The 20019-nt window shown below is 44.6% G+C and overlaps 1 protein-coding gene and 1 long non-coding RNA gene across 3 annotated transcripts in view; one reads left to right on the top strand and one right to left on the bottom strand.

Moving 5' to 3' along the window:
- Positions 1-10263, bottom strand: part of Ppp1r14c (protein phosphatase 1, regulatory (inhibitor) subunit 14c) — a 113468-nt gene extending 103205 nt beyond the window's left edge. Inside the window, exon 1 of one of the 2 annotated variants that reach the window (XR_015648771.1) lies at positions 9311-10184. Coding sequence is in view for 1 of the 2 variants with exons in the window: in NM_133425.3 (NP_596916.1) it covers positions 9357-9659 (303 nt within the window). In the remaining variant the exon portion in view is untranslated. 2 annotated transcript variants of the gene reach the window in all.
- Positions 9867-20019, top strand: part of LOC148006925 (uncharacterized) — a 28597-nt gene continuing 18444 nt past the window's right edge. The window contains exon 1 of the long non-coding RNA XR_015645093.1: positions 9867-10115. This is a non-coding gene — a long non-coding RNA (uncharacterized LOC148006925). The remainder of the gene's footprint in view (positions 10116-20019) is intronic.

Genomic DNA, 20019 nt, shown 5'->3' with positions numbered 1-20019 from the left:
AGTGGCAAGGAAACAGTCAGTTCACAGAAGAGAAACCTGGGAGCAGCCAGGATAGTGAGTGACTGGAGCCACAATCAGGACAAGAGTCCACCTTCACAAAGGTATGGCAGGACAAGAGACAGGATGATAGAAAGTACCGCCTAGAGAGGCAGTCAGCTGCTGGGAAAACAGAATACAGTGGCTTCCAGGAGGAGAAATCTTTAGTGTCAACTTGAAACTAGGTGAAAGCAACAAATAACAGGAAGAAAGTGGGGATGTGTGACTCTGCTCAAAGGAACCCCTGCTGACCTGTATAGAGAAGAGCAGTCAGGTGTGGAGCAGGGGGTGGACAACTCCAGGGGAATTAATAGGGAGCCCCCCACACCCTGGATTGCCTTGTTAGGTTTGAATGCTTAAAACACCACGGGACAGAGGGAGACAGAGATTCAACTGGAATTCTAGAAAACAGTCTAGCTTCCCTGAAGCACCAGGGCAGAGAGGTGGGGGGCTGAAGAGGAAGATAAAGGAAGTCGGTCCCCAGGACCACAGCTTGTGGCCTCTGACCAGGGCCTATGATTCAAGCCCTCTGAACCCTGGCTTCGTTGCTTCCTCTTTAGGGATAGGAAATAAAGCAAGAACTTCATACATGCAGATTTCATGACCAATGGCAGCATCCTGCCTATGTAACTTGGAAATTAGTATAGCCTTGAACAAGGACAAATGACATTTTTTTTTAAAGATTTATTTATTTATTATATATAAGTACACTGTAGCTGTCTTCAGATACACCAGAAGAGGGCATCAGAACTCTTTACAGATGGTTGTGAGCCACCATGTGGTTGCTGGGAATTGAACTCGTGACCTCTGGAAGAGCAGTCGGGTGCTCTTAACCACTGAGCCATCTCTCCAGCCCGACAAATGACATTTCTGATCTCAGTTTCTTCCCTATAAAATGAAGAATGAAGACGATACCCTTCCCAACACACACACACACACACACACACACACACACACAGACACACACACACACACACGTATGCATACACATGCACGTGCACACACACATGCACCCACACATGTATGCACACATGCACACACACATGCACACACACATGCACACATGCCCACACGTGCACACATATGCATGCACACACTCAGACTCACATAGACACCCATATGCACACATATGCACACACATATATATATATGTATGCACACACATACACACACATGCACACATATGCACCCACACATGTGTGCACACACTCACAGATACTCACATGCACACATATGCACACACACATGCATGTACACACATGTGTGCACACATGCACACATATGCACAAGCATGCATGTGCACGCACACTCACAGAAACCCACAGATACCCACACACATACACATGTGTATACACACATGTACACATGTGCACACACACACACACACACACAATTCATATTCTTATTTATTGGGAGAACTAAGAAATGAAAGACATGAGTCACCTGAGTCCTGAATTAGTGGTGGTAGTAGTAGTAACAGAAATAGCTGTGGCAAGGGGTGCTAACAGTTGCAGTGGTACTGGTAATTTAAAGGAAACGAGTGGCCCTTGCTGTAAAGCAAGAGGCAGATGAGAAAGTGCTGGACTGTAGCAGTAGCTGGGAGAAATCAAGAACCAGTCACCAAGGATCTAAGCAACAACAAGACTTCAGGACTACTGGGTGTGCCCAGGTAGGGAGGGACAAGAGATAAGGATCTTACATGGCATTTTCCTGGAACAACTATGAACATGGAGGAAACTGAGGAAGACTGAGCAGATCTAAGAGGAAAATAAGAAACTCCCTTGTAGACAGCTAGCCATGACCCTCTCTTGACCATCTAGGGAAGATGTCCATTGAAAAGTTCCTGGCAGATGCCTGGAATTCAGGCTAAAAAGCCAGAATTAGAAGTTGTCAACAGATGGACATCAACTGACAGCAGTAGTAGGGAGAGTCATATCACCCAGAAAGACTGTATACAAATGAAGATGCTGGGAAGGAGGTGAGTGGGGGCTGGAGACAGGCCATAGGAGATACCATTGCACAGCCAGACCTATAGAAAAGACTCAAAAAGGATCTGCAAATGGAAAATCATGAGGGCAAAAGAATGTAAGATACCAGGGACCGATGACTGAGGACAGGGCAGGGCACTTAGTTTTGAGGGAGGACACAGGGAGAATCAGGAGGACTGGGGAAGAAGAAGCAGTCAGTGGTGGCAGTCGATAAAGCCATGTGAGTTCTAGGTTGGAGTGACCAATGGTCACTCTATCTGATTATGCATGGGGTGGCAGGGGAGGTTTAGGAGTGCCCAGTCATTGAGTTAACAAAGGCATTTTAAGATTAACTGGTGTGTGTGTGTGTGTGTGTGTGTGTGTGTTCATTATGGAAAGACAGGCATGGTGGAAAGGATAGGCGGTGACAGGTCTCAAGGCTTCTCTAGTTAGAAGTAGAGGAAGATAAAGGCTGATATTCCTCTTGCTTTCTTCTTTTTTTATTCAGCCCAGTACCCCAGATGCCCGGGTTCAGAGTGAACCTTCCCACCATCAGTTAAATCTCTCTGGAAATACCCTCACAGACACTCCCACGAGTTTGTCTCTTGGATAACTATAAATCTTTGCAGACTACCAATATTAACTATCACTATCGAGTGTAGTTTTCTTTAGTTACTTTGGCAATTCAGAATTCTTTTATCTACAATGGCTTGTTTTGGTTTCTTTTGCTTTGCTTGCTTGCCTGGTAAATTATTCTTAGTGTAGGGGGTACACAGGCACACAATAGGGCAGCAGTTCTCAACCTGTGGGTTGTGACCCTGAATGACACTTTTGTAGTGGTTACATAATAGGTATCCCACACATTAGATATTTACAGTATGATTAATTTATAACAGCAGTAAAATTATTTTGTGGTTGCAGCCACCACAACCCGAGGACCTGTATTAAAGGACTGCTGCATCAGGGAGGTTGAGAACACTGCATGAGAGGAATCTGGACTGTTGAGCACATGGAGTTGAGGAACACAGGATTGCTCCTTTAAGTGAAGGAATAGAAAAGTTGTTTTCCACAGAGAAAGCTGGAGTGGGTATAAATGTTGCTTTTATTTCCTCAGATAAAGTGATGAGATGAGAGCTGTATCAGCTTGGCTGAGCACAGAACCTTTCCTTCTCTGTTCTAACCACCCCTAGGCCTAGAAATTACTAGCCTCTTCTCAATCTTCCAAGCTGACTGATTCAATATGGCTTCTCTCAGCTTCTGACTGAATTGCTCTGCCTGGCCTCATACTAACTATGGCAATATGTTCTAATCTTCTGGCTGCTTCCCATTCTCTGGACCCTTCTGGTTCTGTTTCTGGTTCTGTCTTTACTTGTGCCTAGCTTGTTCTTTTTGTAACCTGTCTCTGTAAAACTGTCCCTGTAAAACTGCCACACACACCACCCACCACCTATTATACACCATACCCTCCCCTTTCTGATCTTAAGTAGCCACTCTTTCCTGTGCTGCTCTTGTGTGAGTTAGGTATGCCCTATCTCTGAACTCTGTCTCATTCTGTCAAATCTTTCCCCGATTCAACACTTTGTCTACCTCTCAATTAGATGCCACTTTCAAACACAGCTGGTTCCTCTTAAGGGTATGTCTGTATTCCAGCCAGATTATACTATAATCTAGAGCATGTCTATGTTAAAGCCAGATCACACAGACATAGAAAATCTCTGGATGTGATCCAGAGCAGCCATGTTGCTGGATTAAACTTCCTCAACAAACAGACATGCTTACTAGCCTGATGACCTGTGTGATATCTGTGTGACTGGAGCCAACACCACACCCTTCTCCAGACCCTTATCATAAGTTTGGTTTTCTCAGTGAATTGTACACCTGCTTTTCTTAGTCAGTCTATAGAACCTATCTTTATAGGCTTTACAGAGTTTTGATGCAGTCTCGTCTGACTTGTATTTAGCTTAATTTGTTCCTCAAGGATATTTGTGTGTTTTGTTATGTGCTTGAGATTTAGTCAGTCATCATCAGAATAATTTTCACCAAATTGTGCTGTGCCTAAATATGCCTGAAATAAATCACCTGGAGTCAGACTCCCAGAGTGTGAACCACCACTTGCTACTGAGTCATGTTGAGCCAAACTGCCCTCTTGCCTCCCTTGGTCCATCTCTCTGCTGCCTGTGAAGGTTGTAGAGATCCCTACATCTTAGTACTCTGTGTAGCTTGCATTTATGAGGAATAAAAAGAACAGCAGTAAAGACCATTCCTTAGTACCTGGGCAAGTGAGGGTTCAGCACATGCCCCACAAGCTGAGTTCTAAACAGTAGCTCTATCTTCCAGCTAAGACACCAACTATAAGACAGGCTAATTTGGTGTTGGTGATCAGGATTGTATGCAAAAAATGAGGACTTACACTGAAAATAACAAGCCCCATTTGGACATAAGATCCAATCCACTGATAGAGCTGTGCCCCACAGGCCACACATGACCTACACAAATAGGGGAAGGATAGAGTGAAACATGCTAAATTTGTAGGTTTAACATGCCTATACCATTATAGTAATTTTTCAATTTTTAAAGATAGTAGGATGGAGCCAGCAAGATGGCTCATTGGGTAAAAGGGCTGGGGTGCAAGTCTGACTCCAGAGTTTGATTCCCAGAACCCATGATGGAAGGAGAAAACTGACTCCTGCGAATTGTTCACTGACTTTCATGTGGGTATCACATGTATACCTGTCACCTGTTCTCTCTCTCTCTCTCTCTCTCTCTCTCTCTCTCTCTCTCTCTCTCACCCACACACCCACCCACACACACACACACACACACACACACATACACACACACACACACACACATCTTAATAGCAATAATAAATTAAGTAAAACTTATAGTATGATCCTGAAATACTAATCATCACAGGTCAGTCAGTCAACTCAAATAATGAAGACTTGGCAGCAGTGAATAAGATCACTTGATCAGAAAGCATGAAGACCTGATTTTAAATCCCAGATGCCCAGGTAGGAGCTGACATGGCTGCATTTGCCTGGAGTATCAGCATTGGAGGGGACAATAGCTCAGACAATCACTTAAAGCAAAAGGACTTCAAATGTAAAGGACAAGCCAACATATGAGAATGTTCATGGCTAGCATTCCCCACCATTTCAATAAGTGCTTAGCAACTGGTCTTAATTTCTAAATCAAACCAAACTGCAAAACCAGAAATACAAATGTTACCTTAAGGTGGGGCAAGGTTGGACGAAAATGACATGATTTATCAGTAAACCATCTTGCCTCCCTTGTCAGGGAAGACAGTATTATTCCAGATTTCAAATGTCCTTAAAAGCAGTTTGGAAGATACAGAAATGCCTTAAAACAGAATTCCTTACATATGAATCCAGATTTAACCTAACAATTCTGTTACAATCAAATTCTTCACTCAGAATTTCACTGTGCAAGATTTTCCACAAGATTAAAAAGAGGGGGATTGAGAGGGGGAGAGGGAGAGAGAAAGGGGGGCAATAAACACATACCAATCATTGCAGGATTTAATGGTCATACCCCTGGACTCAGCTCCTGCCATGTTACTTGTGTGAAGTCTTTCTGGAACTAAATGGGCCTCCAACATTTAGCTTATCTTCTGTGTGACCAGAATTCCTTCATTGATTGTCAAGAAGCTTCCAGAGAATGAACAAGCTCCTTCTGGATGGACATGAGCCAGAGACATGGGCATAGAAAGAAAATGAGATGTGTACAAAGCCTAAATATGGGCTGATAGGATTGCTAAGTGGGGAAAGACACTTGCTATTAAAACTGAACCCCAGAACCTACACATTGGACAAAAAGCTTGGCAGTACATAGAGTTGAATACCTATGGCCAAGTAGGACTGGGCCAAAGTGGACTTGAAGAAGATTCTCTCAAGTTCTTTCCAGCTCAAAGCTCTGGGCATAAGAGAACTCAAAATTCACCCTTATCCTTGCAACTCATCATAGGGATATAGTTATCAAAGCAGATGGACGGAGCACATTTAGAGTCAAGTCTATCAGATTAATAAATAGAGTTTTCAACATTGAGACATAACCTTTGCTCCATACAGAGTTAGAGATGTACCCAGTAGTTACATGGTGGTCTTAGAATCACACTGCTCTCAAACAATCCCCTTCCACTTATGTGAGCAGGGCCAAGTCCCCTAGTCTGTTCTGAGTTTGTTTCCTTATTTGTAAAACAGTGACAGCAAGAGCCAGTGGGAAATGAATTGGTGTGAATAGGAAACGAATTGGTGTGAATAGGAAACAAATTGGTGTGAATAGGAAATGACTTGGTGTGAATAGGAAATGAATTTGTGTGAATAGGAAATGAATTGGTGTGAATAGGAAATGAATTGGTGTGAGTCAGAAATGACTTGGTGTGAATAGGAAATGAATTGGTGTGAATAGGAAATGAATTGGTGTGAATAGGAAATGAATTGGTGTGAGTCAGAAAAGACTTGGTGTGAATAGGAAATGAATTGGTGTGAATAGGAAATGAATTGGTGTGAATGGGAAATGAATAGGTGCTTGCCAAGTGCCTAAAAGCACCGAGGATGGAACCAGGGCTCCCCAAATGTCCACTCCAATATTCGTCAAACTAACTGACCAGGCCCTGAAAATTTCTACATAAAAACCTCAGCCAGGTCTGTGCATTTTTTTTCTCTCTTCTTCTTTTGTGCCCTACAAAAGAAAATTAATTTCCATCCTCAGAAGGACAGCTCATCTAACTGCTGATCTGTCTGGTATAAGTCCTTCTGAAATTAAGTATATGTTCTTTATAACTCACAACTCAGCAGATAACACGGGCTTCCTGCTGGTATGAAATTTGCTATCTAGCCAGTTGGCTTGCTGTGTCGATAAACATTTGAAAGGTATAACCAATTTCCAATTTTAAATATTAAAAGGCTACTTTCCAGTCTTCATATTTATTAGGTTCAAAGCTATAAGGCAGAGTAGGCCCTTCCCATGTCATGAACCAAAGGTTGATGATACTGGAAATGGTGAGCAAGAAAAGATACTCAGAAGAGAGAAGCTACCACTAAAACTGGAGCCCCCTCAGTGGAAAAATAGGTGGGAAGAGGCCTTGCATGGCTGTCTAGTGCTCCACCTATTTCTTTATTAGTTAGCAAAGTTGCCATTATACAGTACTCATTGTTAACACTCCTCTGGCTGACAGAGTAGAAGAGGAATACTGACACACTGCAATGTATGCAGAATATCTTATATAATTTCACCACAAAAGCTCCATTCAAACACTCTAGTTGTTTGTTATGGTCAAAGGCCTAAAAGCCCAAGGAGGGAGGGGGAGAGACAAGGAAAAGATTCAAGGTCATATTTACCCTTTGAAATGTGGATCTAAACTACATGTTCAATGCAGTGGACATTCAATGTTCCACTCCCAACCCCCTCAACCTACTCTACAGATTATGCAAAATGCCTAAGTTGTCAGGCTAAGCAGGTAGAGCCCTTGCTGGTTTCCCAGGGTACCTCTAATGAAGCATTGTTAATGTCAACAATAGTTTCTCTTGTAACTTAAACCTTCTCAAACCCAAAATGGACTACCAAAGCCAACAGGAAATAAAAGAAAATTAATTATATTCTATAGAGGGATGACTGAACACATTCATTCATCTGGCAGGAATTCCATATAAATCAAACACATTGTTTCTTTAAAGAGTTTCAATATCTTCCTAATAAAACAAATTCCATGACCATGTTCAATTTTGCCAATTTTTACTTATGCAGCTAAGTGGACTTTTTGTGAGAGCTAGACCAGAAAAATATTTTACAAGCTTATTGCTTATATAATTAAGCTTCATTATGTCACAACCATTCATCGATAGTCAGCATGGAGAATACAACAGTATTTGTATCATGTTGCCTTGTACAATATGAATGCTAAAGACAATATATACTCAAAGGACTGAAAGAGCTGAAGGGGCTTGCAACCCCATAAGAACAACAATTCCAACCAGCCAGAGCTCCCAGGGACTAAACCACCATCCAAAGACTGTACATACCCATGGCTCCAGCTGCATATGTAGCAGAGGATGGCCTTGTTGGACACCAATGGAAGGACAAGCCCTTGGCTCTGCCAAGGTTGGACACCCTTCCAGTATAGGGGAATGTGGGGGAGTGGGAAGAGGGGGTTGGTTGGGGAGGGGGACACCCTTATAGAAGGAGGGGGATGGGATAGGAGGCTATGTCCAGGAAATTAGGAAAGGGAATAACATTTGAAATGCAAACAAAAAATATCCAATTAAAAAAAAAGAGATATTCACAATAGGCCATAAAATATATGAAGATAGAATAGCCTACATGGATTGGTAAAGCCAGCGAGTTCATCTGTCTTTCTCCTCCCCTTCCCTCCCCCCAAAAGCCCAATAGTTGCAAGAACACAAAACTAGCTTTAACTTTGAAACTGCATTCTTAATTATTAATCTTCTCCACACTTACATCCTCCCAAACCATTCTCCACTAACAGAAATAGAACACTTCATTGAGAACCCCTGGTTTTAAAGACTCTTGGGAAATCATTTGACCTTGGTCATTTTTCTCCCTCCATCAAGTATGTGTGCCAAACTTCAGACCCTGAACTGTAGGAAACCGTGTGCCGTTGGAGCAGCGGAAGCTTGGGCAGGCAAATCTGAGGGGTACTGTGTGTATCATCTGCCTAGACACTCTTGGACGCTTTCCTGGGTGCCGGTCGGTGGGAGTAACAGAGCTTGGGAAAGAAAGGAAGCTGCCACAAAGCCCAATGTGTGCCTCTTGGGGAAGACTCTTGAGGACTCACATCGAAGGGGGATGAAAAAGAGGGAGTGCTGGTCTCACGTCTCATGGTTATGATGTACAATTTAAGGAGCTAAGGGAGAGTCTGAGATCCCCAGTCTCCACTCCTTCCTTCTTCCTAGCTACAGAAATTTGGGCGGGCACTCAATAAGCCCTCTCCTTTCCCCAGCCTCTACTAGGGCGCAGGCAAAGCGAGCCACCCAAGGTTAGTTCCACTCGGTGTTGTTAGAGCTGTACAGACAAGCTCCGGAAACACCGAGGAAAGCACCGAGCTTCTAAGGACCTAATCCTCTTCCTACCCATCAATGGATCCCACAGCTCTCCTGGCACCAGGTAGCTGAATCCAGGCAGCGGGTGTCCCAAAGGCTGCGCCCTGGCGCCAGCGGGCACCCCGGGGAGAGAAATCAAGCAGCAACACGCTCCCGGGGCTCGGTCCCCAGGAGCTGAGGCGCGCACTTCGGACCCAGAGCCACGGAAAATTCCCGGGTGGGCACAAAGGGGCAGAAGAGGTCTTGACCCTCCCGGCCAGTGTTCAGGTACCTCGCAGCCATACAGCTGACCCAGTTGCTCCACGATCCATTCTTCCAGCACCAACCGCTTCCGAAGCTCCTTACGGTCATATTTCACTGTCACTTTTCCCTGCTGGTGGCGGCGCTGTTGCTGTTGCACTTGCCCAGCGGCTGCCACTGTGGCCACCGGCGCCGAATCCTCCCTTGAGGAGCCGGAGTGGCTGCTGGATTCCCGGCTGCCGCCGGTGCCCCCGCGAGGACTCTGGAAGAAGACTCGCGCGCCGCCTCCGCTTGTCCCGCCGGCCGCCTCACCGCCGCCGGTCACCACCGACATGTCCCCGAGCGCCGGAGCCCTGAGAGTGGCCCGGAGAAGGGGCAGGCGAGCGCCCCGCGCCACTACCTCCGCGGCCCGGGCAGCTGCATACGACGGCCCGCACCTGCTCCGCGCTCCTAGCCACTGGATCCTAGAGGAGGGAGGAGGCAGAAGGGAGGAGGGCGGAGACCAAAGCCTTAAAGACGCCTCCAAGGACCCCGATGCTCCAGCCCCAGAGACCGCCCTAGGCTTGGAAGTCGTCCGAGGTGGAGAATCTGTGCCCGGGAACAGGCCGGCGAGGGGCTGTGTAGTCCAGGGAGAAGATTGGCGTGGATCGTCTGGGTGGCAGGGGCAGTCGGTCCTCTAGGCGGGCGTCCGCGTCACTTGCCCTGCAGACGCGAACTGTGCTTCTCGAGCAACCTTGGGGCGCACGAAATCTGTCGACTCCCTCAGTCTGGATCAGCTCTGTCCCACCAGGTAAAGGTCGTGGGAAATGACCGCGCTGTGGGATCCTCTCATCTTGGCTCTCCCAGGATGGCTGGTAGTGTCTCCTCCCCTCTCCTTCGGCCCCACCCCGCTGCTCCTAACACACATTCCTATTCACGCCATGACCACCACAGATGCCACTTCCTCTGTCGGATTGGAAAGAAAATTGATGAGGTGATGCTTGTGCAATCAGGCAATCACCGCGCCTGAAAAATTATTCCAGTGTTTTTTTTTTTTCTTTTTCTTTTTTTTCTTTCCAAGCTCCTGTTTCACCCTAAGCTGGACACTGAAGGCTTGCACAGCCCAGAGGATGAGGGGCTAAAGCCACCAAGATCTGGAGCATTTTCACTTTTGCTGAACTTAAAATGTCTTGTTGTGTTCCCAGCTCATTCAGCTTTGCTCCCAGGGCCCTTTCTGAACAACCTCGCCCCCCTCCCCCAGGAAGGCAGCTGCATTGGCTGCTTACTTGAAAAACATCATACAACCAAATAGAATTACGAATGAATGAGCTTATAACGTTTAGGGCTAAGAGGTGGGATGGGGAATTATAAACAGAAAGGAGAGAGAGAGAGTGTGTGTGTGTGTGTGTGTGTGTGTGTGTGTGTGTGTGTGTGTGTAAAATTACAGGGAGACACTAACATACTCCTGTTGTACATAACAACTCATTTCTATTCAGATAACGGAAAGAAACCACAAAGGCATTCAGAGGGAAATAACTAATGTTTAAGGCTGTTAAAAAACAAGCTGGTGAAGGTTCCCTGAAGCTCTCAGAGGAAAAGAAAGCCTCAGGTGAGCTTCCTCTGAGCATTTTCTACAGTGGAGAGAATGTCTAGGTGGGATTCTCCACTGGAAGATAGAAAAATGAAGAAGCAGCCAGTAGGTAGGGCCCTGCATCACCTGCTGGCACTTCTGTTCTACCCACGTTCTCAGGTGTTTTGTTCCCCTATGTGGGGTTTTCCAGCAAGAATGTGAGGGGATTTTCCCAGAGTTCCATGCCAGCAGCTCATTGGGAGGACATCATCGGACCTGGAAAAGTACAAACCAAAGATCATATAGAGGGCTTTACACAATATGGTTAGTGGCTGAGGTAGGCCTAGAACTCCTCTTGCCAGAAGGGATTCAAACTAAAAGATCAGATCTTCAGAGAAAGAATAGACCAAGTGCGCATTATGTTGAATTTTTCTTCAAACCTAGAACCTATCAGAAATAAAGGAAACATATTTCCTGGAGACAGAGCCTTGTAGTCTGACTATCTTAAATCCAAGAAGCGATAGCCAAGAGGTGAGCATCTTCACAAAATCAAGGTGTCTGTAAGGAGGAAGTGGAGGGAGCTCAGCACTCAGCTGTGCCACCCACCCCCATCCCCACCCAATGAGCTTGACCTTTCTCTGGACAGCTGGTTCCTTGCCAAGTTCTTAGGACCAGCTTCAACCAACTGCATTACCCAGAACTTAAAATCAGAACAAAAACAACTGAAATGCTACTGACGAAGGAGAAACTGTACGACGTGTCTGTCCGGATCTGGTGCTGAAACCCTGCAATGCTAATTATTTTGAAGCCTGTTGGGATCCTGAAGTATGGCAAACAGAGCTCTCTGCTCTGAAACTTTGAACAATGAAGTCAGTCATTATGGAAGGGCTTCAAAGAAATCATGAAAATTCATAAAGTTCTTTCTCAAGAATCCTTAAGTTAGTTCTTTCTTCCTGCACAGGATGTTTTGTCCTAGGGGGTTAAAACTCAGTTTTCACTTGAGACTTCAAATATGACAAAAAGCACAGATATCATTCAGTAAGAAGATGGGTTCCTTGCATGGCCTGTAATGAGTCACTTGGACGTATAAATGGGGATTAAATTATCACAGTGCCCCTCTCTCTAGAAATACATATTTCCAACCAGCACTTAATTGTCTTTGGAAGTAAACCCCACTGGCCTATCTTCCCGAGTACATGCTTCATTCCACACTGGAAACACAAAGCCCCACAGCCAGGTCTCTACAGGCACCTCAAACGAGGATTTGCATATTTCCTAAGGCAAAGGTTTTGAAATGTATGGGAGTAAAGTAATTCTTCCCAGGCTGGATCCTTTTTGCTAATGACTAGTTAAGCTGGCAGGCTTCAGCCTTAGAGAGTGCTTGCCTCATACTGGCAAGGCCCTGGGCCTGATCTCCACACTGGGAAAACTGATAGCAAACTTGGCAAAACCACGAGTTATTCTCATCTCTATTGTATAGACATACATATTATATATGTATATGTACACATACATGCACACACAGAGAAGGGGAGAGAGGGAGGGGAGGGGGAGAGAAAGGAAGGGAGGGATTTTGGATTTTTCCCCCTTGATATTTGACCTGGGTGAAGGTGTTTTTGTTTTCTGGAATTATATAGGTCTTTTATCTGAATATAATCTTTATGTCTGAAGTTCAATAGGATTTTTAATAAGTGATTTGGGGCATTCTTTGCCCTCCCAGTGAAATAGATGCTATATTAATGTTTATGCTCAGATGAAAATTTCTTTACTCCTTAAAGACTTTATATCATCATAATTACCTAACACCTGGTGATCTCCCTTGGGGAGGTTCTGATTATAGCCCAAGGCCACAAACTTAAACATAATGTTCTTACCTAGAGTAAAAATGCCAGTAATAAGATGTTTGAGTGCTTGGGCTGGCAAGATGGCTTAGTGGGTAAAGATACTTGCTGCCCAGCTGAATGGTCTGATTTTGATCCCTGGAACCCACGTGATGGAGAGAGAGAACTAGCTCCTGAGCATTTTCTTCTGACCTCCACACAAGCTGTGTACACACACACACACACACACACACACACACACACACACACACACACAGAGAGAGAGAGAGAGAGAGAGAGAGAGAGAGAGAGAGAGAGAGAGAGAGGACACAGACAGACACACACACAGAGGGGGAATTAATAGAGATACATATACTTTAATTTTCTCAGAGTTGTGATAGCCAAAGAAACTGGCTTTGAGTTTAGCTTTCACCTTAAACAATGCAGAAATCTAATTTGTGCTTTGGGTCTCTGACCACAATGCTGAATATTTTCAGGTCCCAGAGAAAAACTAAGGACAACAGTGATGCTCCCATATATCAGTACAGGTTTTTTTTTGATCTCCGTGTCATCTGTTTGGAACTTCTAACTCTAAGCCTTTGACTCTATAATGCAGTCAGAAACTCCAAAACGAATCTGGCAAAACTTGCAAACTTGCAAAAATAGCAGCAGTCATTAATTGAAGGTCTAAAATTTTGTCTCCATAAAAATGCTTCCCTGACTGTCCATACAAGAGGAAAGGTGTGGAGTTGAGGTGGGGTGGGGTGGGGTGGAGTGGGGTGGAGGGATGCATATCTTTAACAAGGTGTAAATACCCTTCCTAGTCTTGTGACTCCAACTTATAGAATATCTGTCCCTCTCTGTAAAACAAGGTTCAAGTTTGTCTCTAGGGTTGGGGATTTAGCTCAGTGGTAGAGCGCTTACCTAGCAAGCACAAGGCCCCGGGTTCGGTCCCCAGCTCTGAAAAAAAGAAAAGAAAAGACAAAAAAAGATGTGAAAAAAAAGTTTGTCTCTAGAGGAAGTGATGCTTCTGTCTAGACAAGGGTTCCTCTTCTCTCCCCCTCTCCCCTTTCTGTGCTGGAAGAGTCCTCGCCACAATCCGGCTACCACCCTTCTACTGGAAAGGCCTTCAACAAGGTTGCCAGCTAACCTCTGTCACAGGAGTCCTTACTAGCATTTCAACGCTGTCTGAATTTGACTCCTGCCACATTGGGTCATTTTGACCTCCAATCCTTCTTCTCTGAGGTCTCTGTTGAAACTCCCTCCTGTTCTCAACTGCCCACCTGTTGCTGCCTGTCAGTGAGTGGCTTTTGTGAGCTCTTTTTCCCATCGTGGTAGGTGATTCCCAGCTCTACACATGATCTAACCCTTGCTCATTATTTATGTCAAGTCACACAACAAATAGATTCTTCAAAGATGATGAGTTAATCTGGAGAAGCAGTGAATGGAAAAACCTGTAGGCAGACTCAAAGAGATTGAGGTAAGGAGGGAATTCTGAAAGAAGGATAGGAAATAATTCGTGTGCTGCTTTGTAGAAATAATCCTTGGGCGCAGGAACCAACAGCAAATATGGTGACAGCCCCAGATAAGGAGAAGGACACAGACCATTGCAGAGATGGGTTTTGCTTAAGGTTGTGGTGGTCCTTATACAATGTTGTCATTTTGCCTAAACTGCAGTTTCCTGCCACTTTTACTACCATCTACCTGTCATGGACACCCCACAACAAGACTGAGTTGGTCTCAGGTCCCAGAACTAGATGGATAACATAGACATTCAGTGCAGAGGCACTGGCAAATATGTTTAAAGTAGATGAGCACTTCTATCAATTTATTAATAGAAAAAAAAAACCCCAAAAACCATAGAGTGAATGTTTGTGGCCAGATATTCTCAGCAATGTAAAAAGTGTTCCAACCCAGTGTTTTTCAAATACTTTTTAAAACCACCATCACAATAAGCAACATACTTTTGTCATGAACCAATTATTGACGCACATATACAACTGTGGGGTGCCTGTGACAGGTAGATGGTAGTAAAAGTGGCAGGAAGCTGCAGTTTAGGTAAAATGACAGCATTGTACAAGGACCACCACAGCCTTAAACAAAACCCATCTTAGCAATGGTACTTGTCCCACATCTCCCTGTCTGGGGCTGTTACCATACTTGCTGTTGGTTCTTTTTTTTTTTTTTTTTTTCTTTTTTTCGGAGCTGGGGACCGAACCCAGGGCCTTGCGCTTCCTAGGTAAGCGCTCTACCACTGAGCTAAATCCCCAGCCCCTTGCTGTTGGTTCTTATTGTATGTGATCCACTTCAACCCTTCAGAGTTGATCATCTATTCTGCTCTGTTAAGATTACAGAATCATGGTCACCATTAACTGAACTGATCTCCCAGGCCACTCCAGAGACTACAACATGCCTAGCACTTTTGTTGACAGAGTGTGCCTCTAAGGTGCAGCCCAGATCGTCTTCAGTCCATCCTGGTTACTGAGTCACTTGGAGGTTTCTTCCACCAATATAAACATTCCAGCAAGCAACTTTAACCCCAAGGGACTGACACAGATCACGTGCAACATCCTTCCAGATAGAGGTAGCAAGAAAGAGCGAAAGAGGTGTTGAAGTGTGTATCTCAGTGGTATAGCACTTATTTAGCATACAAAGGCCCTGGGTTTAAACCCAAGCTCCAAGCAGTAAGTGAATCCTAATGATTTGTCTTTGTCTCTCTTGGACCTCTCCCCTCTCCTGATCTGCCTATTCTGGCTTTTCAGTCCTGAATGCATTTCTTTCATTACTGCCTTACTGCCCTTGCTTCTCCACAGAGGTTGTTAAATGCAAATACAATCGTGTCCTGCTGACACACTCTGCTGACAATGCCTCCTGTAGTTTCCATTCCCTTCAGGCTACAGTTCAGACAACCTGGCATTGTGCACAGACTTGTCTAGATAGAACTGGCTCTTGCTCTATGTTCTAGTGTCCTCTCAAAGTCACTGCCCACATGACTCTCAACAGGAAACATTTTCAGCCTGCTTTTCCCTGTGACTCCGACCTGGTGACCTGCTGGTCTTCATTCCTCTTCAACACTATCTCTGTTCTTGTAGCTTTGACAAAGTCCTTCCTGACTAGCCTAATCAGAGTGGGATGTTGCTTTCATAGTTGTCCATGGCCACCATCCCTGTCTATCACATGTTACCCAAGGAAGCCTCATGCGATCCAGTCTCTGCTCAGATGTTATTTCACCAGATAGGCCTTGTTTTAATACCCTTTGGCCCTTGACCTCTTTCTTTTTCTTCCTCTTTCTTTTGCCTACTTGGAAGTTGTGTGTGTGTGTGTGTGTGTGTGTGTTTATTGGCCCATTATCCCAGCAGAAGATATATTCACAAGGATAGAAAGTTTGGAGCTCACGTTGATTTTTCTACTTGCTATGACTGTGAGACAAATAATGGCTCCTATATCTCATTCATGACAGAGTTTAGTAGTCATCCCTCTCCCACTAAATTGAAAGCTCTTGAAGACAATGACCCAGCTAATTGTTGCGAGTACCCTCAAGAACAAGTACAATGCTTAAGGCATGATAATGTCATAAGTCAATGAATGGATGGGCCTGTCTACACACTATTTCTTTCTGGTTCCTCGAGACAGGTATAGAAAAGTTCAGGTCTAAAGCTAAGGACTTAGCTCAGAGTGTTTACAAGGTGCTAGATTCCATCACTAGTACCAAGACACGGACAGACAAGGAAAGAAGAGGAGAGCAGAGGGGAGAGAAGAGGAGAGGAAAAGGCAGAGAAGAGAGGGGAAGAGAAATTTGGGTGTGTTTTCATCTCTCCCCAGCACAGGCCGCAACAGAGATTTCAGATCATAGGAAGCAACGGTTCTCCCTCCAGAGAGACACTTCCATGAGTTTTGTTAGATTTCCACAGTGAACAAAGAAACAACTGTCTCCCAGTTCTCCCAAGGTCCTACCCTTCCATGGAATCTATACTCTTCGTTTTGTTTGGCATTAGGCTTAGTTTTATAAATACACTGCTATGAGCAATGGGCCAAGGAAGCAAGTGGAGAGTCAGATTGTAACTCTGACTCCATAACCTCACCCAGGATTGCTGTGGGCTCTTTCTCTTGCCACAGCTGCAAAAGTAGAGATGATTCTCAAAAGCCACCCCTAACTCTGCATGGCCTGGTTTTGTTTTCCCACACAGCCACTTGTGCTCTTGTAGGTACAGACACTGCAAGTGACTTGTGTCACTGTGAGTCACTATGTCTGACAATGTTCTGACTGGCTTGAATCCTGTTCTGGGTCTAGTGACACAGTCAAATTCCTCAAAACCCATAAATATCTACTCCTGTTTCTGTATTCATTTCACCATGGACCAATAGCAAACCACTTAGAACCAGTTTGGGAACCACGCCCTGAAACATACTGTACTGAAGTCTCATTTTGTAATTGTAAATGGCTTATAAATTTTAATAACAATAATATTAGCAAAAGGAATTAAGCGTTGCCCTTGAGCCTAAGAGAATGAAACACTGGTTTTAATTTCTTGTTTGTAGATCTTTCATTAAAATATCAGTGATCCTAATGACTTAGAAAGATGTGAGTCTTCCCACTAAGATTATGTGGTCAACACAGGCCAACTACATACCATGGAGGACTGTGTGGGCTCCTTATTCTAAAACTCAACACCCATGTGCATCTATTACTGCCAGAATCATTGCATGCTAATACATGCTATGACAGGGTACATACCAGTAAAGGGACATCGGGGTGCTTGTGAAAGATCAATATCTGGAAAACTGGGATGTTCTTCTAGAAGCCACAACTCCACGGCTGCTGGCAATGAAGGTTGAAGAAACCTCTTACTACAGACCTGTGGTTAGATTTGGGGGATTTTAAGGCCTCATTATCTTTCTGCTTTCCTCAAGGACATAAGCCAATGTTTACTTCAGGGTAGACAGGTTCCATGCTGGTCTTATCTGTCCTTAAATGACCTAAGTTTATAATAATTTGGGCCTAAAGTTACCACAAGCTACTTATCAATTGTAGGGAGCCATATTGGATTTGGGCCTGGCCGCTTTGTGACTGTATGGCTCAAAGTGACTACGTGACTCTGGGCTGTAGGGCCATAAAGTCTTGAGATTGTTGGACAAAAGCCTCTCCCATGAATTTACGGCACAGGAAGAAAATAATCACGGAATGCTTTCAACCCGAGCAAATACCAAGTATCTCCTGAGCAAGCACTGGTATCTCCACCGAATGACCCCTGCTGAGCCAGGCTGATGCATGTGGAACCGACACACCTGGGCGGTGGTCAATTTGCTCCTGCCTTTTGCTTTCTCAGCCTTTACCGACAACCAATGACACCTATTATATTTTAGGTAGATGTTATCTCACAAAAATTTTCTACAACCCTGCAGGACAACAGCCTTAGTCCACTTCCCCCCTGCTGCTTTGACAAAAGTTTATTCCATTCACATAATGGAGGCTGGGAGGTCCAAGAGCATTTGGTGATGGCTTCTCAACTGCATTATGGTATGGCACTGATCACTGTCTAGCAAGACTGACCAAGTGACCAGAGTGAGCTCAATTTTATGACAAAGCCAGTCCTCTAACAATCTGTCAACCCACTGATCCCTGAGTACATTAGTCCAGTCACCATCACAGAGCCTTCTTGACCTGAAAACCTCTTAAAGGTCCATTTCTCAATGCACTGCCCTGGCAACCCAATTTCTAATACATTCAGATGTTACAATCCAGAAGGCCACATCTACCTTCAAGGCTCATTATGTTCTAAAGAAATGCAGGGGTGCTGGGAGTGGGGGTCTGTGGTAGAGCTCCTACCTAGTATATGCAAGGCCCTGGGTTTGATCCTCAGAGAAGGGGGCTATTAACAAAGGGGAGAGGTAAGGAAAAAGAAGGGAGGGGAAAGGGGAAAAGAAAAACCAAGGAAAATTAGCCAAGGAAAAAGAGAATTAATTTATTTGTTAGTGGAATTGTAGTTTAATAGTAAGAGTACTGACTTGCCCGGCATGTACTAGGTCCCAGGTTTGACCCTTAATACACCCCTCTTCCCACCCCAAATTCTTTCCATATATATTAATTCATGCCTATAATCTATAATACTAACAGTGAGGAGGCTAAAGCAGGATGGGTACTGTGAATTTAAATCCCGCCTGGGATATTAGTACCAGGCAAACTAGGGGTATAAGACAGTAAATTAAGAGAGACAGAGACAGAGATAGAGACAGAGACAGAGGCAAACAGACTGGCAGGCAGAGGCAGAGAGACAGAGACAGTCAGTTGGCGAAAGAGAGAGAGAGAGAGAGAGAGAGAGAGAGAGAGAGAGAGAGAGAGGCTTCCAGAAGCTAAGCAATCCCCTACACTGAGGGTTTTTTTTTTTTTTCAGATAGTATAGTTGGTATCTTATTTTTCATTTTCTGTCCATTTAATCTGTAAGATCCTATTAAAATGTTCCCACCCCCTGTTGGTTCTGGGGCTGGGTCTTCATGCAGGAATCTCACATTTATAAGCATATAAAACCACTATTCTCCCATGCTAATTTGGTTTGGTAAATCATGCAGTCTTCCTGAGAAAAATCTTCCAGGAAGAATCAGCCTTAGAGAAACACACATGATTGTTTGTTTTTCTGCTATCAGAGTTCCAAATGTGGAGTTGCCAGTTGTTCTTCCTCCTCCCCTGTGTTCTGAACTGCCTCACTCGTAGCTTACACCAGCTAACCAATAGCTCCATGCTCTTCGATGATTGGGATATGGGGTCTTGACATTGTTGTTGCTTGAAAATTCTCAGGTTATTTCACTATGGAGCTAGGATTGAGGGCCAGTGTCCTCGACCACTGGGGACAATCTTTTGGGTGACAACTTTATTATCCAGACATGATTCTCATTTCTCTCTCTCTCCTTCCCTTTTCCTAAATGCTCTCTCCTCTGTGTCTTTGCTCATAGAAACCTGAATCAGTATCACCAGCATTGCCACCACCACCAGCAGCAGCAGCATGCCCCCATAAGCCTTTATCCATTTATGCCCATGGGTCAGTGTCCCACAGTATGCGTGTGAAGGTCAGAGGACAATGTTCAGGAGTCAGTTCTCACCTTCTGCCTTGTGAGCAGGGTCTCCCTTGGCACTGCTGCCACACCGTGCCCTCCAGGCTAACTTCTCTGTGATTCTATCTCTGCTTCCCATCCCACCAATGGAGTGCTGGGATGATACGTGTACACTATGAATCCACCTCTTTATGTGAGTTCTGGGGGTCAAACTGGGATAATCAAGATGGAGAATTAATACCATTGTTCACTGAGCCACCTCTGCAGTCCTACTAGTG

Source organism: Rattus norvegicus, chromosome 1 (genome assembly GCF_021556685.1).
Source record: "Rattus norvegicus strain SHRSP/BbbUtx chromosome 1, alternate assembly SHRSP_T2T, whole genome shotgun sequence".
Classification (NCBI taxonomy): Eukaryota; Metazoa; Chordata; class Mammalia; order Rodentia; family Muridae; genus Rattus; species Rattus norvegicus.
The sequence above is the reverse complement of the archived record's forward strand: the minus strand, read 5'-3'. Positions and strand labels throughout refer to the sequence as shown.